At 42.7% G+C, this 16,490-nt stretch overlaps 1 protein-coding gene across 2 annotated transcripts in view; it reads left to right on the forward strand.

Annotated features, from left to right (window-relative positions):
* The window catches only part of SLC12A4 (solute carrier family 12 member 4), a 63,673-nt gene that overhangs the window by 20,275 nt on the left and 26,908 nt on the right, over positions 1–16,490 (forward strand). Inside the window, exons 2-4 of one of the 2 annotated variants that reach the window (XM_079989325.1) lie at positions 7,424–7,518; positions 14,172–14,303; positions 16,316–16,462. In XM_079989325.1, coding sequence (XP_079845451.1) covers positions 7,424–7,518; positions 14,172–14,303; positions 16,316–16,462 — 374 coding nt within the window. Of the gene's footprint in view, positions 1–7,423; positions 7,519–10,043; positions 10,135–14,171; positions 14,304–16,315; positions 16,463–16,490 lie in introns of those variants that run through there. The other variant, XM_079989326.1, reaches the window with a different exon arrangement.

Here is a 16,490-nt window from a genome sequence, read left to right on the forward strand (position 1 = left end):
GTCACAAACGACCTTTTCACACATTCCATGTCAACAAATCCGAGTTTGCCATGGAGTGTGTGCCCAATAGGGAATCCCAGCCACTCCAAAGGTATGAAGCAAATATGCTTTGTACAATTCATTCTTTACATTTTGCCACCTCTCATAGTTTTACAAAGGCAGCTTTTAAAATGCTGAAACAAATGAGAACAGGGTTGTTAGTCATGCTCAGGACAAGACCCATCAAAATTAAACGATATGACTAACTTAGGTCCATTAATTTCAGTGGATCTGCTGTGAGTATAACTTAGCTGACTGCAACCCATAAGCAATACATTTTTCTGTGAAATCTGGAGATGCCGGGGATTGAACTTGTGTACTACTGCATGCAAACTTTACTGTTGAGCTATGGTCCTTCCCCAAATATGGTCTAGTTGCCAGTGTGCCCCCTGGCCTTGTAATATATCATGTGAGGCATGCTAAAGGCTAGTCCTGAGATTGGCTCTAAAAATGAAAATTGCTAAAGACGCCAATGTCTTTGGAGGTGGGATGGTAAAAAGTGAATCCTTTCTGGGCAGCTGCCAGCACTCCACAAAGCTTACACGCTCCTCATGCTCATTTCACCCTGCATATTCTTAGAACGCTTGTATAGAAGACAGCTGAAGGTGCTTGAAGATGAATGACTTCACGACTTGTGAACACACAGTTGTCTTGTTTCTCTTGTATTTGCAAGTTTAGCTGGATGCTTTTAAGGTGGTTTTCCTGTTGAGTGTCTGGAGAAGTTAAATAACACCTGACAGCTGGAATAGTGGAAAAAAAACCACACCATTACATAAGAAAGTCATGATTTTTTTTGCTTGAAAAAATTAATCGGTTACAAAGCATTTATCCAAATACAAGGGGAGCTGGCCTTGAAACGTGTTAACTTTTAAGCTTTATGAGCTGAAGCAATTGTGAAATGTGCAGATTAGTCAGATATTTAACTGAAGCTGATCTTGATTAATGAATGTTTCTGCCAGGGTAGTAATGTACTCCCACTGAGAATATAACAATTCATCTAATGTGCTGTCTGCAATGCCCAAATCAACATATTGATGGAGATTAAAATAGGATGTCCTTGCTGTGAACTTGACTTTAAACCTTTTGACTCTGGAGCTGACAGTGGAGGAATTTGGAACTTATGGGAGTGATTTGAAAAGAGCAAAGAGAAAGCACATGTTTAGACAGAGAACCACATATCATCAAAGGCCACCTTGTAAATAAGCATACACAGGCTACTAGCCCTCAAACACTTTAACCTGGCTGCATTTCCTATAATACAGTATTTCCCAACCTGTAGGTTGCAAACCTTGTGCAAGTGGGTCAGAGTAAGTACATCAAAAATGATTGATGCTATTAATTCTTAACAGGTATGATGAATACCATTTACAGCTGAACATTGGAAAGGCTAGAGCCTTATATTTCAACACTTGGGAGCCACTCTCTGGTGGTTGGCAGCAGATCTGATAATAGCATGCTACAGGGTGCTCATACAGAGAACTGTTTTGACCGACTATTACAGCTTGCCTCTGATGTACAGGTGCCAAAGGCAGCATGTATGAGCACCTTCTGGCCAACTGCCAGCTGCTATGCCACCAGAATTGAGGCAAGGATGATTTGAAGTCTGCTCAGTTGAAATAAGAAATAATATATTCCCCATGTGTATCAGTCATGATCCGAGACTGACAGACAACCATCAAACACCACCCACATTGACCTACCCATTGGCAAATGCAAGCTCAGTCGTTCCTCTAGTAGTTGTCAAAATGGACTAGTGAATAAAACTATTTAAAAATATCCATAGTTCATTATATTTAACACTGCTTGTATAACCATATATTTTTGGAATAAATTTGTATATCTTTATGGAGCAATATCCTGCAGTCAGATAGTTCCTGTTCTTACATTACCCAAACTCTGAATAATTCTGCGAGTACAAAGTTAAATATTTCAACAAATTCCTCATGAACAGGGGTATTAAACAACTTTTGGTTAGATGGTTCAGGTAAGTTATAAATCAGCAAACTTGCAGTTAAAATGCTTGAAACTGAGGGTTGCTGCAGATGTATGGTCCAGAATTTACGTGACAATAAAGAACTTTGCAGAGTACACAATTAAATTAAGGAATTCACTTCCAGAATGTGTAGTCACGGCCGCCAACTTGGATAGCTTTAAAAGAGAATCAAATTCATAGAGGATAAGGCTCTGTTCTACCTCCCCTCTCGAAGGCAGCATGCCTCTGAATGCCACTTGCTGGGAGGGCAGGAGGAGCGCTGCTGCTCTCAGGTCCTACTCGGGGGGGGGGGGCTTCCCATAGGCATCTAGTCGGCCACTGTGAGAACAGGATGCTCGACTAGATGGGCCACTGGCCTGATCCAGCAGGGCTCTCCTTATGTTCTTATCAGAGTCTACTGGTAGATCTCTGTGATTTTCAGTAGGTTCTCTGGCAAGGCTCTCTGACTTCCAATTTCTTTACAGCATGGGTAGGCAAACTAAGGCCCAGGGGCCTTATCCGGCCCAATCACATTCTCAATCCTGCCTGTGGATGGTCTGGGAATCAGCATGTTTTTACATGAGTAGAATGTGTGCTTTTATTTAAAATGCATCTCTGAATTATTTGTGGGGCAGAGGAATTCGTTCATTTTTTCCCTTCCAAAATATTGTCCGGCTCCCCACAAGGTCTGAGGGACAGTGGACTGGCCCCCTGCTGAAAAAGTTTACTGACCCCTGATCTACAGCAACAACTAAAATGCTCCACCCCCCCACCCCCTAAATGAAGCTGCTGAAGCAGAATTATGTCCGGCGAGCTGGAGAAACCAGGAGTAGATTTGTCTGTGAACAAACTTGTGAGCTTTGTTCTGGTACTGAACACCAATTCCTGAGTTGAGCATGAGCTCAGAGGCAATGTGTTCAATACTTTTTAGTTTACATATGTTTGCTTGTCTCACCATTGCATCTGGCTGTAGCTGGTGAACCTTGTAAACAAAAAACAAACAAACAAACAGATTAGATCATGCATGCCTGAATTCTACTCTGCCTCTCTGGAATACTTCAGCTTTTTGTGAGGATGTCTGAAATTTTGCCTTGATGACTACGTGGGATGGGGCCTCCTGTTATGCCATTTCCACAATCAGTCAGAATGCTGACAGGTTTAGAAATCATCCAATCAAAAGGAGGGCAAGATATTTCTTTATTAGCAGTTATACTGCTATTCTACTTTAATAGTCGAAGGTTCCATTTCCTCCTTGTATTTCATTTGGAAGCAGGCAAGCATAATTTCTCCTGGCCCAGAGCCATCTAAAACAATCCTGAATAGATTGCAGGGTTTTTTTGTTTGTATAGCAAACAAATTCAGAGTATCAGGTTCTATAACTAAGTAACCAAGTAAAGATACTACTGTGTAGAAGCTAATGGGAAACTTGACTCTCTTTTTTATGTTGTTGTTGTTGTTTAGTCGTTTAGTCGTGTCAGACTCTTCGTGACCCCATGGACCAGAGCACGCCAGGCACTCCTGTCTTCCACTGCCTCCCGCAGTTTGGTCAGACTCATGTTTGTATCTTTGAGAACACTGTCCAACCATCTTGTCCTCTGTCGTCCCCTTCTCCTTGTGCCCTCAATCTTTCCCAACATCAGGGTCTTTTCCAGGGAGTCTTCTCTTCTCATGAAGTGGCCAAAGTATTGGAGCCTCAGCTTTACAATCTGTCCTTCCAGTGAGCACTTTAAGGCATATCAAAGTAGCTTTAATTCTTAACTCTGAAAATAATTATCTGTGAGGCAGAATGGATCCCGTGCCAGCTGGCTAGTTGGGTGTACAGATCGCTGTTACTACTGTTGTTTTTTAATCTTGCGATTTCTGAAAATATTATTTTGAAATTTGGACACAGCTGGTGGGACTCAAATTGAGCAAAGTCCAGGTTTAGTGACAAAGAGTGGATTTGAAAGACTGAAATCTACATTTAAAGTTGCAGAGCTCCCCTATAATTTATCAGCATTTGTATAATACTTGCACCAGAAAACATTCTAGGCTCTTCACATTTGTTATCTCAGTAAAGCAGGCCACTGTTTTCACCCCTTTATTTTAGATGTGTAACTGAGACTGACTGAAGAGTGGCAGCCCTTAAGTCAATTAGTGAGTGGGCTGGGCTGGGCTGGGCTGGGCTGGGCTGGGTTTTTCTGGGTCACTTTGATTTTCCTTATAACAAAAACTTAAAGCTAGAAGTTCAAATTTGTGCTGAAGTTGGAATTTCAAAGTTTTTGATCAAGATTTTCTTACAATTCTTGGTACAGCCCTTCATAACAGGTGCAATTCCAAATGCAAGTTGTTTTTAACATTAATTACATATCCTTTAAAGTCAATGGGATGTATGCTGCAGGGTGGCACATTCTGAGAAGTATTAGTACTTATTGAAGTGTTTTCCAGAGCAATCTGACTCAGGGGCCATAGGATTTTGTGGATCTCCCTCTGTGGATAGAGGAAGAGGTCTGCTCTCGAAGTCTCCTCCTGGCCACTGCAGGAAGGGCCGTTGTCAATGCTAGAGCAGAGATGGGGAAAGAGGGTGTTCTGAGAGAGTGTTTGGAGTACATCAGGGTGCAACTAAAACCCCTCGGGCACCCAGAAGAAGATAAGTATGCTGTCTCTAGGACTGGTGTTTTCCTATTCCCTCCCATTGGGAACAGTGAGGTGGAAAATACTTTTTAAAAATGCCACTGAAAGTGCGAGAATTCCACTCCACTTCTGCCCTGCTGGTGTGATCCCAGGAAAGATTTGGATTGGTTTGGCTGCCACAGCAACTTCATATCACAGCCTCATAGGATTGTGGATCTCCATCAGTGAGGTTCACCTGGCACCTTCACTGACAACTTTTGGGCACCAGGTAAAAAAGTTTTTCCCACCAGGCTTTTAATAGACGAGGATGATTTTGCTGCTAACTTGCTGCCAAAGCTTCCTGCAGCTGTTAGAGATGTGGTTTTTTTGCATATTTTTGTGAACTGTTTGTGCTTTTATATGAATATCTCAATATCACCATGTATTTGTTTTTTTTAATTGTTGTAAGTCTCTTGGCAACAAGGAGCTAACAAATATAATAAATAATAATAATCGCTAAATTAGGTTTAAAGACAAGTAAAAGCAAGGAGGAAGTGTAACGTCAAAGAAAATGTTGACAAAATGTCATTTTGGGTAAATTGTTGTCCTTAGCACAGCCTTTTAACTTTGCTGTAAAAAATAAAAATAAAAATTCTTCTTTGGCATGTGACTCCTGTGAGATGACTGTGCAAGGAAACTTGTCAAGACTGGTGGGCCCCAAATGTCATTAGTTTTGCCACAGTTAGGTTAAGTTTTTGAATATTATGTATCCCTTCCTTAAAAAAAAAAAGTCTGGAAGTTATTTAGCACAACTGTTTTCTTTCTCTCTTGCTGCTTTCTGTCCACTTGTTTCCCTTAATTGTGGCAGGGGACAGCCACCTCCTGAAGTAATGTCAAAATATCAGAATTGTGCATGATTTTTATGTAATTGTGCAATCAATAAGGGTCGAACTGTGCTCATTCAGTGAGTTGGTAAGCTTTATTTCTTGGCTGTTCCATTGTTGGGGGTTCTCATGTCTGCTTTTTCCTTCATCCTGCTACCACTCATCACTGCACATAGAAAACTAGCATATAAAGGGTAATGCTAGATGTACTCGTTTCTATGTGTAGGATGTTTCAGGGGAGGCACAGCAGGTGTGGGGTGACTAGCTTTTCCTCTGCCTGCTCCTCAGTGGACTCAATTTCTTAAGCCCTGTTTTCTGTTGGACATAAAGTCTCACACCCAGACCTGTGTTTTTCAAACTGAGCTTTGGGTAAAGTTTATAAAAGCTTTCTCAAATTGAAGATCAGTGATGCCAGGCAAGCTTCCCTGAAAGTGTTTTGTCATTACCATTTTTCCCAAAAGGGGATATTTGGGTGAAACTTAAGGCATATCAAGGGACACAGGCAGTGCTGTGGGTTAAACCACAGAGCCTAGGACTTGCTGATCAGAAGGTTGGCAGTTCGAATCCCCGTGATGGGGTGAGCTCCCATTGCTCGGTCCCTGCTCTTGGCAACCTAGCAGTTCGAAAGCACGGCAAGAAGGTAAACGGTGTTTCCGTGCACTGCTCTGGTTCGCCAGAAGCGGCTTAGTCATGCTGGCCACATGATCCAGAAGCTGTACGCCGGCTCCCTCGGCCAATAAAGCGATCCCAGAGTCAGCCACGACTGGACCTAATGGTCAGGGGTTCCTTTACCTTTAAGGCATATCAAAGATAAAGTAGGGCACAGGTGGGCAACTTTCAGCCCCAAAACTTACTTTGAGACTCTTGAATCTGCCCCATTCTTCCTTTCCATAAGTGTTCCTTCTTTGTTTTCCTGCTTCTATTTTCCTGGCTTTCTAAATTGTGTGTTCCTTCTTTTTCCATGTAGTTTCATAAAAAACTGGAAGGGGCTATATCTACCCCCCACCCCCAATTGTACATATTGAGGGAGGAGGAAAAGATTACTTCCACTTCCTTTCCAGGACCATAACTGTTTTGAACTTTTGTATAAATAAAACATACATAACCTGTATACAATCATACCTTGGTTGTCAAACGCCTTGCGACTCAAACATTTTGGCTCCCATACGCCACAAACCCAGAAGTGAGTGTTCCGGTTTGCTAACATTCTTTGGAACCCGAACGTCCAGCATAGCTTCCGCGGCTTCCGACTGAGTTCAGGAAGCTCCTGCAGCCAATCGGAAGCCGTGCCTTGGTTTTCAAACGTTTTCAGAAGTCGAATGGACTTCCGGAACGGATTCTATTTGAGAACCAGGGTACAATTGTACTTGACAGTAACCCCATCAAATGCAGTGGGGATTATTTATGAATAGACCTGTAAAAGACTGAATATTCTAATCTGGGGCAGCTGATGGTAGAAATTGAAGGTGAGCAGGCTTTGTTTCAGATTGCTTAAGACCGGAACACTTTTGTTTCTGCCTTCTCCCCCAGCATGTGGCCTCCCTCAACAGGAAAATGGTTGTCCACCCCTCTATAGGGTAATGATACCCCCTCTCACCCCTGTCCTGGCTAGCGTTCCACATGTAGTGAGAGTCTGCACTAGATAGCATCCCAGCATGTTCTGCAGTGTGTGTGTGTGTGTGTGTGTGTGTGTGTGTGTGTGTGTGCATGCATGCATGTACATTTGTCAGCTGAGAAATGTACATGTACATGTACATTTGTCAGCTGAGTTCTCCAATGGTAATAAATTTCTGAAAGCCATCAATTTTAAGATCACAGGCTGGTGGAAAAAGAAAATGAAACGATGAAAGTGAGCCAATTATGTCTCTTCCTTTTCTCAGAATTATGAGGTTGTCTTCTTCCCCAAATGATCTAGAATCTTCTTTTCTTTCCACAGGCCATGGCAACCATAAAGAAAGCAGTCCTTTCCTCAACAATTCTGATCCTGGCAAAGGAGGAGATTATTATGACAGAAACTTGGCTTTGTTTGAGGTATGATAATAATAATAATTTTAAATCAACCTTGACTTTTTGTTCATTCTTCAGCTTCTTAGGGGTACCTAAACCATGTTCCCACCTAAACCATGTTACTCATAAGAGTGGGAAGCTGATTCTGACCCCATCTGCACTATACATTTAAAGCAGTATCATACTACTTTTAAACAGGGAATCCTGGGAGCAGTTTGTTGTGGGTGCTGAGAGTTGTTAAGAGACCCCTATTACCCTCAGACAGCTACAATTCCCAGAGTCCACTGAGAAGCTGGATTGACTGGATTGACTTTGGAAATTGTAGCTCTGTGAGGGGAATAGGGGTCTCCAAACAACACTCGGCACTCGCAACAAACTTCAGTTTTGACAGTGTAGCCTTATGAGGCTTTGCCCTCAGGTGGGAAAAATATTGCGCCTGGGAAAGGGAAGTGGGAGTTAACAGACACTCAAGGAATAGTTTCGGAGAAAAGGCTTTTATTTCTACCATCCATGAACTGGTAGAAGGAGCAAGTGTGATAGTTCACAAAAGCATGCACCAGTTCACAATCATGTGCACAAGCATATATACCCCATCCAGTTCCCTCCTCCTTTCTCCTCCTTCTTCCAGAGTCCTGCCCCATGTTGAGGTTCTGAGCATGTACAGAAAGCTGTCTTGGGACTATTGGACTCTTGGCACCCTTCCCAGGAAAGGGGTTTCAGAGTATTCAGATATGTTTCAATCTCTTGTTCTGGCATGGTTCCTGGACAGAAAGTAAGTTGCAATGTGGTTCTTTAGCAAGGCCAGAAGGCACGAGAAAGGCCTGAGAAACAATGAACTGTGTTCCCTACCTTTTGTTACAATCTTTTTAGTTACAGCAAGCGGACTGTTTCTGATGCTTAGCTGCTGAGAAAATGATTTTGAAAAACTTTGAGAAGTTTTGAGCCTGCTTTGGTGGGGGGTGACTTCGGGCCTAGGTGAGGTCACCTGTCCTCACCTTCCTTCATTCCTCCCTCTTAATCTTTGGACAGCCTTTTTCTCAAAAAGGCTCATCCCAGGAAGGCACAGGCTGCTCGTCCCAAGAAGGTACAGGCTGGTATACTTGGGCCAGCGCTATAATCTGGGGGCGAAGCATGCGTGCAGATACCCCCCTCCCTTCTGAAGCCCACAATGCAGCCAGAAAAAGTTCCTGGCGTGGACTCGGGTGTAACGGTTTGGGCTGGGAACGTACGATTGCAGATTGTCACTGGCGCTCTTTGATTTATCGACACAAAGCCAGCCAGTAATACGGTGATGGAATGATTGAGGTTGTAACTGATGATTCATTCCATTTGTGCACAGGGTCAGGTGGAAGCAGGCTGGGGTGTAAGTGGGGTGCAATTTCCCTGATTTAACATCCCACACAAATACCCTCCTCTGCAGGGGTGTTGTAAGGCTATCCAGGGGCCCTGCAACCTTCTATAAAAACTGTATATGCAAAGGGAAAGAAAAGAAAATGAGAAAATGTCCTCTTTCAATCCATGCTGGATTCTTGAGCCATGCAAAGTGTCAGCATGATGCAGGAAGGCAGGGTGGTCATCTCACGGGCGTCGGGTCGTCTGGTGGGCGTTGGGCATCTTGGGTCCCTTCCAACAAGGCTGGAGCGATGTCTGGGCGTCTGGGTCCTCATCTGGATGCAGAGGCTCGACCAAGGCACAAGGCGTTCCGGCAAAAGCTCACCTGTTAAGAGAAGCGATAAAGATGGCAGCGATTGCACAGAACAAATTGATAGATAACATTTGCACATAAGGTATAGGCCTAGCAAACATTAATTCAAAAGGGTATGCTTGGCAGGAAACTTCACAAGGGGTTAACAGTTCTGTTCCTTTGGGTTAAGTTTTTCCAGGTGAGATTTTTAAAAGTCTCATTCGTCTGCTCTAAGTTTCAGAGCTTTAAGCCATGTTGCAAATTTCAGTTCATTTGCCAGTGTCTGTAGAAAGAACAATGCGCTCCTTGCTTCTGGCAAAGTTTCAAATTCCTCAAAGTATCAATTCCTATGGTATGCTGCGGCTCCTTTTTCAGAAGTTCACAGAAAGCATTCACTTGCTTTTTTTTTTTTAAGAAAGTCATTTCTTCAGGTTAGTATTTGGGGGCAGGGGGTGGGTAACCCTTGGCCTTCTGGGTTTTTGTGGCTGAACTGTAAATCCAGACAGTGTGAGGTTCGGAGTAGCTGGTTGGTGAGAATGCAGCATTTTCTTCTTGGGATAGCAGTCAAGAGATAACCTACTCCAAGCGCCTGGCACAAGGGGGGGGGGGGAGCTAATGTCCTGTTACTTGCGTGAATGAGAAACAGCCTTGCAAAGAAATCCAGCAGTTACTAGTCCACAGAAATTTTTATTAGGCATTTCCAGTTTTCCCCAGCCAGGTTGCTGTTGACAGGTCTGGAATGCCTCATTTTAAAATGCAGCCTCAAAAAGAAGACAAGGCCTAACCCTGTAATGTCTTGTTGGCATTAGTCTTGTCAACCCAGAACCTTCAGTATTGCATCACAGAGGAGAATCCTCTGCCTGTGTTAGGTTTGAATAAGAGAATGCGGTGACCTTTCTGCCAAGGGATGTGTGGTCATGTCTCAAAATGAGTCCTGGGGAAATGGCTCGTCACAGGTTTGTGCCTTTGCTCTTGATATCCCATTAGTGAGGCAATTATTGGTGAGAGAGAGAACACAATAGAAAGTTTCAATTGACTTCTTTTTCTTTGATACTGTTAATGCCAGCAAAGGTTCATGTTTCAGTGGTAGATGGCATTCTTTGTTTGCCCATGTTACCAAGTTTAATCCCCAGCACCTCCAGCATTAAAAGAGGCAGACTTGAAATCTTGTAAATCAGTCAGAGCAAACAGAACTGGGCTATTTGGACAACATGGCCGCTATGGAACTGGTTCCTTTGTGTTCATTTGGTACAATGAATAAAAGAAAGAACTAATTTAATTAAAAGCTCTTTGGCAAAACACTCTAATGTAACTGAAACACCCCAGCAAAAAGATCTTAATTTAATTAAAGCTCCTTTACCATTTTTTTATAATTACAAAAAAAAATTACTTTCACCTGTTGTTTACAGGCATCTGTCGGCCTTCGATGTTGGAAGTATTTGCAAGTGAATTGGGAAAATGTAAAACTATTAATCACACAAGGGTTTGTTTGTTTACTTGATTGAATTTTAAAAAATGCATTGTGGCATAACAGGTCTAGTCTTAGGCATGGATACCTCTTCTATACAAGACAAAACAGCAAATGTATTTTTAAAGTGGGGCTTTCAATCTGCAGTTCTGGTATTTGTATTAAAGATGATGATTGGGGGGGGACTATCTGATTTAGCTGACTGAAACTGCCCCCCTCGATTTTAACTTTTGTTTTTTAGGCTGCAAATCTATGGACACTTGCCTGGATGTGAGTCTCACTGAGACTTGCTTCTGAGCTGGCAGTATTGCACTGTAAACTGATTAATATGTTAAACATTGCAGCCCTAATTGAAACAGTTCCATTAGCTGGAGTTGGGGGCATTTACAGAAAGAGACAAAGCATATGGATGCAGGGCAGAAATGTTGCCAGATGGCTGCTCTACCTTCTGGGTACTGACTTTACTACAAAAGTTGAGAGTAGTTTTCTGCCTGTCTCTATAGAACCATGCCTCAGTCTCCTGCCAGGCCTTTTAAAATATATATATATATATTAAAAAATAGCAAGCAGCTGCTTCATCAGGTTTCAAGTGAGTTGCTCCATTTTGTACAAAGCATTTCCATGGAGATGGCCCTTCAGGTCTCCTGAGGTTGCCTCAGCAGGCCTCTCCTCAGTTCATTAGCTCCTTCAGAAGCTTCCCATTTGCTGTGAGGAATGTTCTACTTGGCTCCAGCAGTCGGCCCTTTTGTTTTTGTTTTGGGTGTGTTGCATTGTATTTTTTAAAAAACACATCTTTGTGGTAACTGTTGGGAAAGGTTGGCCGACTTGCTTGCTTTTTCAGCAAATGTCAGTTTGCTTCTTGAAAGCAAACCCTCCAGCAAACTTCTTTTGCTGAGCTATGCTTTGGTGTCCATTTAGCAGATCCTCTCAGCCAACATCCGGACCCTCTGCAAATCCCATTTGTGGCATCAAAGACTGACAGGCAAGATGCCAGTACTGCGATGATGCGCCTGAGAGAATTAAGTTGTAAAAGTTCTAAAAGTAGGCCCATATTTTTATTTATTTAAAAGCATTGATAAACCACTTAAAGTCTCTAAGTGGTGTATGACATAAAAATAAACAATATCATTAGAACAAAAATACAACCGAAAACCAGTAAAACAGTAGTATAAAAGCACATAAAAGTGTAAAAAACAGGAATTCAAACAAATAATATTTTAAGGTAAGGGGTGAGCTAAATAAAGGAGCAGGAAATCAGTGCACAACAGCCAGAGCATAAACTACATGACTACATGTAACCAAATAGGTTAACAGTTGTTTAATTGTATTGAAACAACTAAAAGTTTTGTGGCCCCTTAAAGACTATCATGTTTTATTATGACATAAAAACAGTTTCTTTTTCTTTTCTTTTTTCCTGCAATAGATTAACACAGGTATGCCTCTGGAAATGGTTCATTACATTTATTCTTAACATGACATGTTTTATTTTATCAAACTTAAACTGGAGGCCCAGTGCTTATCAACTTTCCCAGTGTCTTTTGGAAGATGGTAAGGCCAGGAGCATGCTTATTACTTTGCAAGCAGCTGAGTAGAATCCTGAAAGCAGGTTTTTCCTTACAGCTGCAGAAGTGTGTGTGTGTGTGTATGACTAGATAAGTCATTTATTTTTATTTGTAATGTCCGCAGAAAGTTCCGGAAGCAGGGCCTGGAAGGTTGCTGAGGGACTAGGCCTTCCTTGTCCCATGGGCCTCTTACAGTGACGGGTGTATGATATAGTTGCTTAGCAACAGCAGTATACTTTTACCCATATTCTTCCAAGCTGGGCATATATATATGTGTGTGTGTGGTCTGCCATATATATACACCCATATTCTTTCAGACCACATCAGTGAGTTTACCTGCAGGCTGAACTGGTGAGGGGAAACAAAGGCAGAAATGGGAAGATCTTTATTCAAATCTTTGCTTGGCTTCAAATTTGATAAGTTACACTGTGGAGCCTGCTGTCATTCTCCACGCAGACAACATTATTTTATTGGTTCTTCTTCGTTTGATCATTTTATCAGCTGTAAGTATCTGCCAGATGTTACACTAGAAGCAGCTTACAATAATAAATCATCAAAAACATTAAGGGTCAGTAAACCTAAAACAGGATAGACAACTCAGAAGAACTTTGAATTGCCACTGAATTCCAGAGAAGAGCTGTGTTTGTCTGCTGCAGAAAGTTTTATGACACCTTAAAACTTAACACATTTATTGTGGCCTGTGCCACAATTATAATTTGTGTAATTCTGTATGGAAAAATGCAAGAACAGTCAGTCAGCGCAAGTCAGAACCACCTGTAAGGAATGCTTTCTGTGTGAGAGGTCTTTGGCTGGTAGAGGAGGGTGGCTTTCTGGTTTAAATTCATTCATTCATTCAATATTTAATAAAATTTATATGCTGCTTTTTTTAAAAAAAAATACAACTCTGCTTAAAACATGCAAAAATAAAAATACTAGAACAGATTAAATTACCTCAACTTTCGAAGCACCTGAGTAGGTTTGTCTAAACAGAAATGTTTTTAGCAGGCATCGAAAAGCGTGCAGTGATGCTGCCCGCTTGATCTCAATAGGAAGGGCGTTAGAAAGTGTAGGCACTGCCATGCTAAACAATTGAGGAACGCTACACAAATGAGGAAGGGACGCAGGTGGCGCTGTGGGTTAAAGCCTCAGCGCCTAGGACTTGCCGATCGAAAGGTCGGCGGTTCGAATCCCTGCGGCGGGGTGCGCTCCCGCTGCTCGGTCCCAGCGCCTGCCAACCTAGCAGTTCGAAAGCACCTCCGGGTGCAAGTAGATAAATAGGGACCGCTTACCAGAGCAGCGATGTCACGCTGGCCACGTGACCCGGAAGTGTCTCCGGACAGCGCTGGCCCCTGGCCTCTTAAGTGAGATGGGCGCACAACCCCAGAGTCTGTCAAGACTGGCCCGTACGGGCAGGGGTACCTTTACCCTTTACCTTTACACAAATGTGGAGTGGGTATTATGAGGTACCTGTTGTTGTTGTTGTTGTTTAGTCATTTAGTCGTGTCCGACTCTTTGTGACCCCATGGACCAGAGCACACCAGGCACTCCTGTCTTTCACTGCCTCCTGCAGTTTGGTTAAACTCATGTTCATAGCTTTGAGCACACTGTCCAGCCATCTTGTCTTCTGTCGTCCCCTTCTCCTTGTGCTCCTTGTGACATCAGGGTCTTTTCCAGGAAGTCTTGTCTTCTCATGGTACCTGTAGTAGTGCCAATTCTGCCGACCAAGGTTGTTGGCAGGAAACGTGCAGAATAACAAGCTCTGAGACTTCATCAATCTGCAGGCGGCATGTTGGGGAGCGGTGCCCTCCATTATATGGAAACAATCCCATTTGTCTACTTCAAAGGCTGTTGTAACAATTTCTGAGGTCATATACATGTAGTGCCTTGAGCACAGAAAGCCCTTTGTAAATGCTAAGTATTTACTGTCATTACTAAACCTCACCATCTTGTCTTTCCTTTGCAGGAGGAATTGGATATTCGGCCAAAAGTCTCTTCCCTGCTTGGCAAGCTGGTCAGCTACACAAATCTCACTCAAGGAGCAAAGGAGCACGAGGAAGCGGAAAGCACGGATGGGTCAAGAAAGAAAATATCAAAAGTATGTAGGGTTTTCCCCTCAATTAAAACAACTACAACTACTGCTTGTAGTAGTATCTTCCTCCTCCTCCTCATTTATTCAATTTATACCCCACTCTTCCTCCCAAAGGAGCCCAACATCAATATCATTTTTTTAAAAAAATTCTAGAAACAGTTGAAAACATTCTAAAACAATTTGAAACCATCATATTTCTCTGCCGGTAATTTCAGGGTTGCCAGGTTCTGGCATAAAATGCCTGAGTAAACAGAAATATTTTAAAATTCCTCATGAAATTCAGTGAGGCTGAAAGATGAATTGCAACTGAGAAGCCCTGTCACACACGTCAATGTCAGCTGGGTGGTGCCCCAGTGACAGTACCACCACCAAGGCTTCACCTCGCCATTGCAGGGCCTGAGATGATTGACATTGGGGAAGGTGCTCTTTTAGGTACCTGGGTCACTAGCCATTTAGGGCTTGGTACTATACATTTCAATTGGGCACAGTTCTTTGTTTTTGCTGTTTGTAGCATGATGTAGTAGCATTTTGCAATGTTGAAATCCACACTAGTCATCAGTTAAGATCTCTTCAGGTCCCGTCCCCCCGTCCCCCCGTGGGTTCTGTGCAGCCCATTTATGGGTCACACTTTTATAGATGCTTATTAATTCAGATGTCTGGGCTTAAGCTTAACCTCTATATCTATCATGGAATAACGATTCCCTTCTATGTTCAAGCCACAAAAGCTCAATATGTTTTAATTTCAAAGCAGAGGGCATTGATTCTGTTGTGATTCAGAACTATAGCAGCTATTTCTGTTATACAGAGAAATCAATGGAGGTTTTAGTCAATTTTGTCCCCTGGAGTTTGTTTGAGAGACTATTAATTGTGAATAATTCTCCACATTTGTGAACAACAGGCTTCCCTCACCCTAAGGGTCAGCAAGCAGAGTCTCCTTCCTATGCCTGTCCCTTCCGCCTGACAAGGCAAATAACCACACACACACACACACACACACACACACACACACACACCCCGGCACCTTGTTTCCCATTCTAGAGGCAAAAGAGATGTGGAGAAAGTGGTAGTTTGAGTGGTTTGGGATTGCTGGCCCTTCAGAAGTGGTAGTTAATTAAAACACTAAAAATGCAGACTTCATTCTAAAAGAAAAACAGCTATAATCCCAACAGCACCTTAAAACTTCCCTACTCTTCTCTCTCTGAATGCTCAAGTTCTTAAACTTGGTGCTGAGATGGAGGGAAGGTGGCTGCCCAGTAACATTTCTAGGAGGTAAACATTTCTCAGAAGAGAATGCCAAAGCCTGGGGGCACCACCACTGACAAGGCACTGTTTTAGGGTTGACACATATCTAACCTCTAAAGGTAGCAGGATTCTCATTGAAGTCCTTGGCCAGCAGGTAGGTTTGGAAGGGAAAAGCAGTCTTTTGAAAACTAGAAGCTGTGCTGCAGTTTAGACCCTAGACACAAGTTCTATTGTGTGTTTAGTGTTTGTAAGACATAGCAGGATCCTTTTGGCCAAAACCCAGAATGAACAACTTTGATTATTATACTTTTGTTCAGTAATCAAATTCAAGTAAATTCAGGTTGTTTCATATACAGTAGACCCACAACTTAAACGGAGAGGGCAAGTACCTGAGCCACCCACTGCACTTTCCTACAAGAGAGAAGCTATTTGCAACTGTTCAGAACAGAACAGAGGGAGATTGTCCAATTCCGGCACCCAGTGAAATGCAAGGATCTCTGAGGTGGCACATTTTATGTAGGAAAGTCACGTTTAATGTCAGAAAGGCTGAGCCAGTGCAAACAGGGAATGGGCAGAAAGAGCAATCCTTGTGTTTTTTTTTGATGGATGCTTATTAAGACCTTTTTAGGCACCATAGGAGGTACTTCCAGCCACACTAATGCTCACAGATGCCAAATTGACATCCCTGGATCAATGCCAATAACCAGTACATGCAATACTACTGAATTACTCACCGTGGAATGAGGCTTGATTTACATATCTCGTGTCTTTTTCAGTCACCCAGCATGGGCACCTTGATGGGTGTTTACCTGCCATGTATGCAGAATATATTTGGGGTCATTCTCTTCCTGCGGTTGACATGGATGGTGGGAACGGCTGGTGTTCTGCAGTCCTTCCTGATTGTCTTAATCTGCTGCTGCTGTGTGAGTACATGACTCTGTTGCAAAGCTC

Source organism: Podarcis cretensis (genome assembly GCF_951804945.1).
Source record: "Podarcis cretensis genome assembly, chromosome: 8".
Taxonomy (NCBI): Eukaryota; Metazoa; Chordata; class Lepidosauria; order Squamata; family Lacertidae; genus Podarcis; species Podarcis cretensis.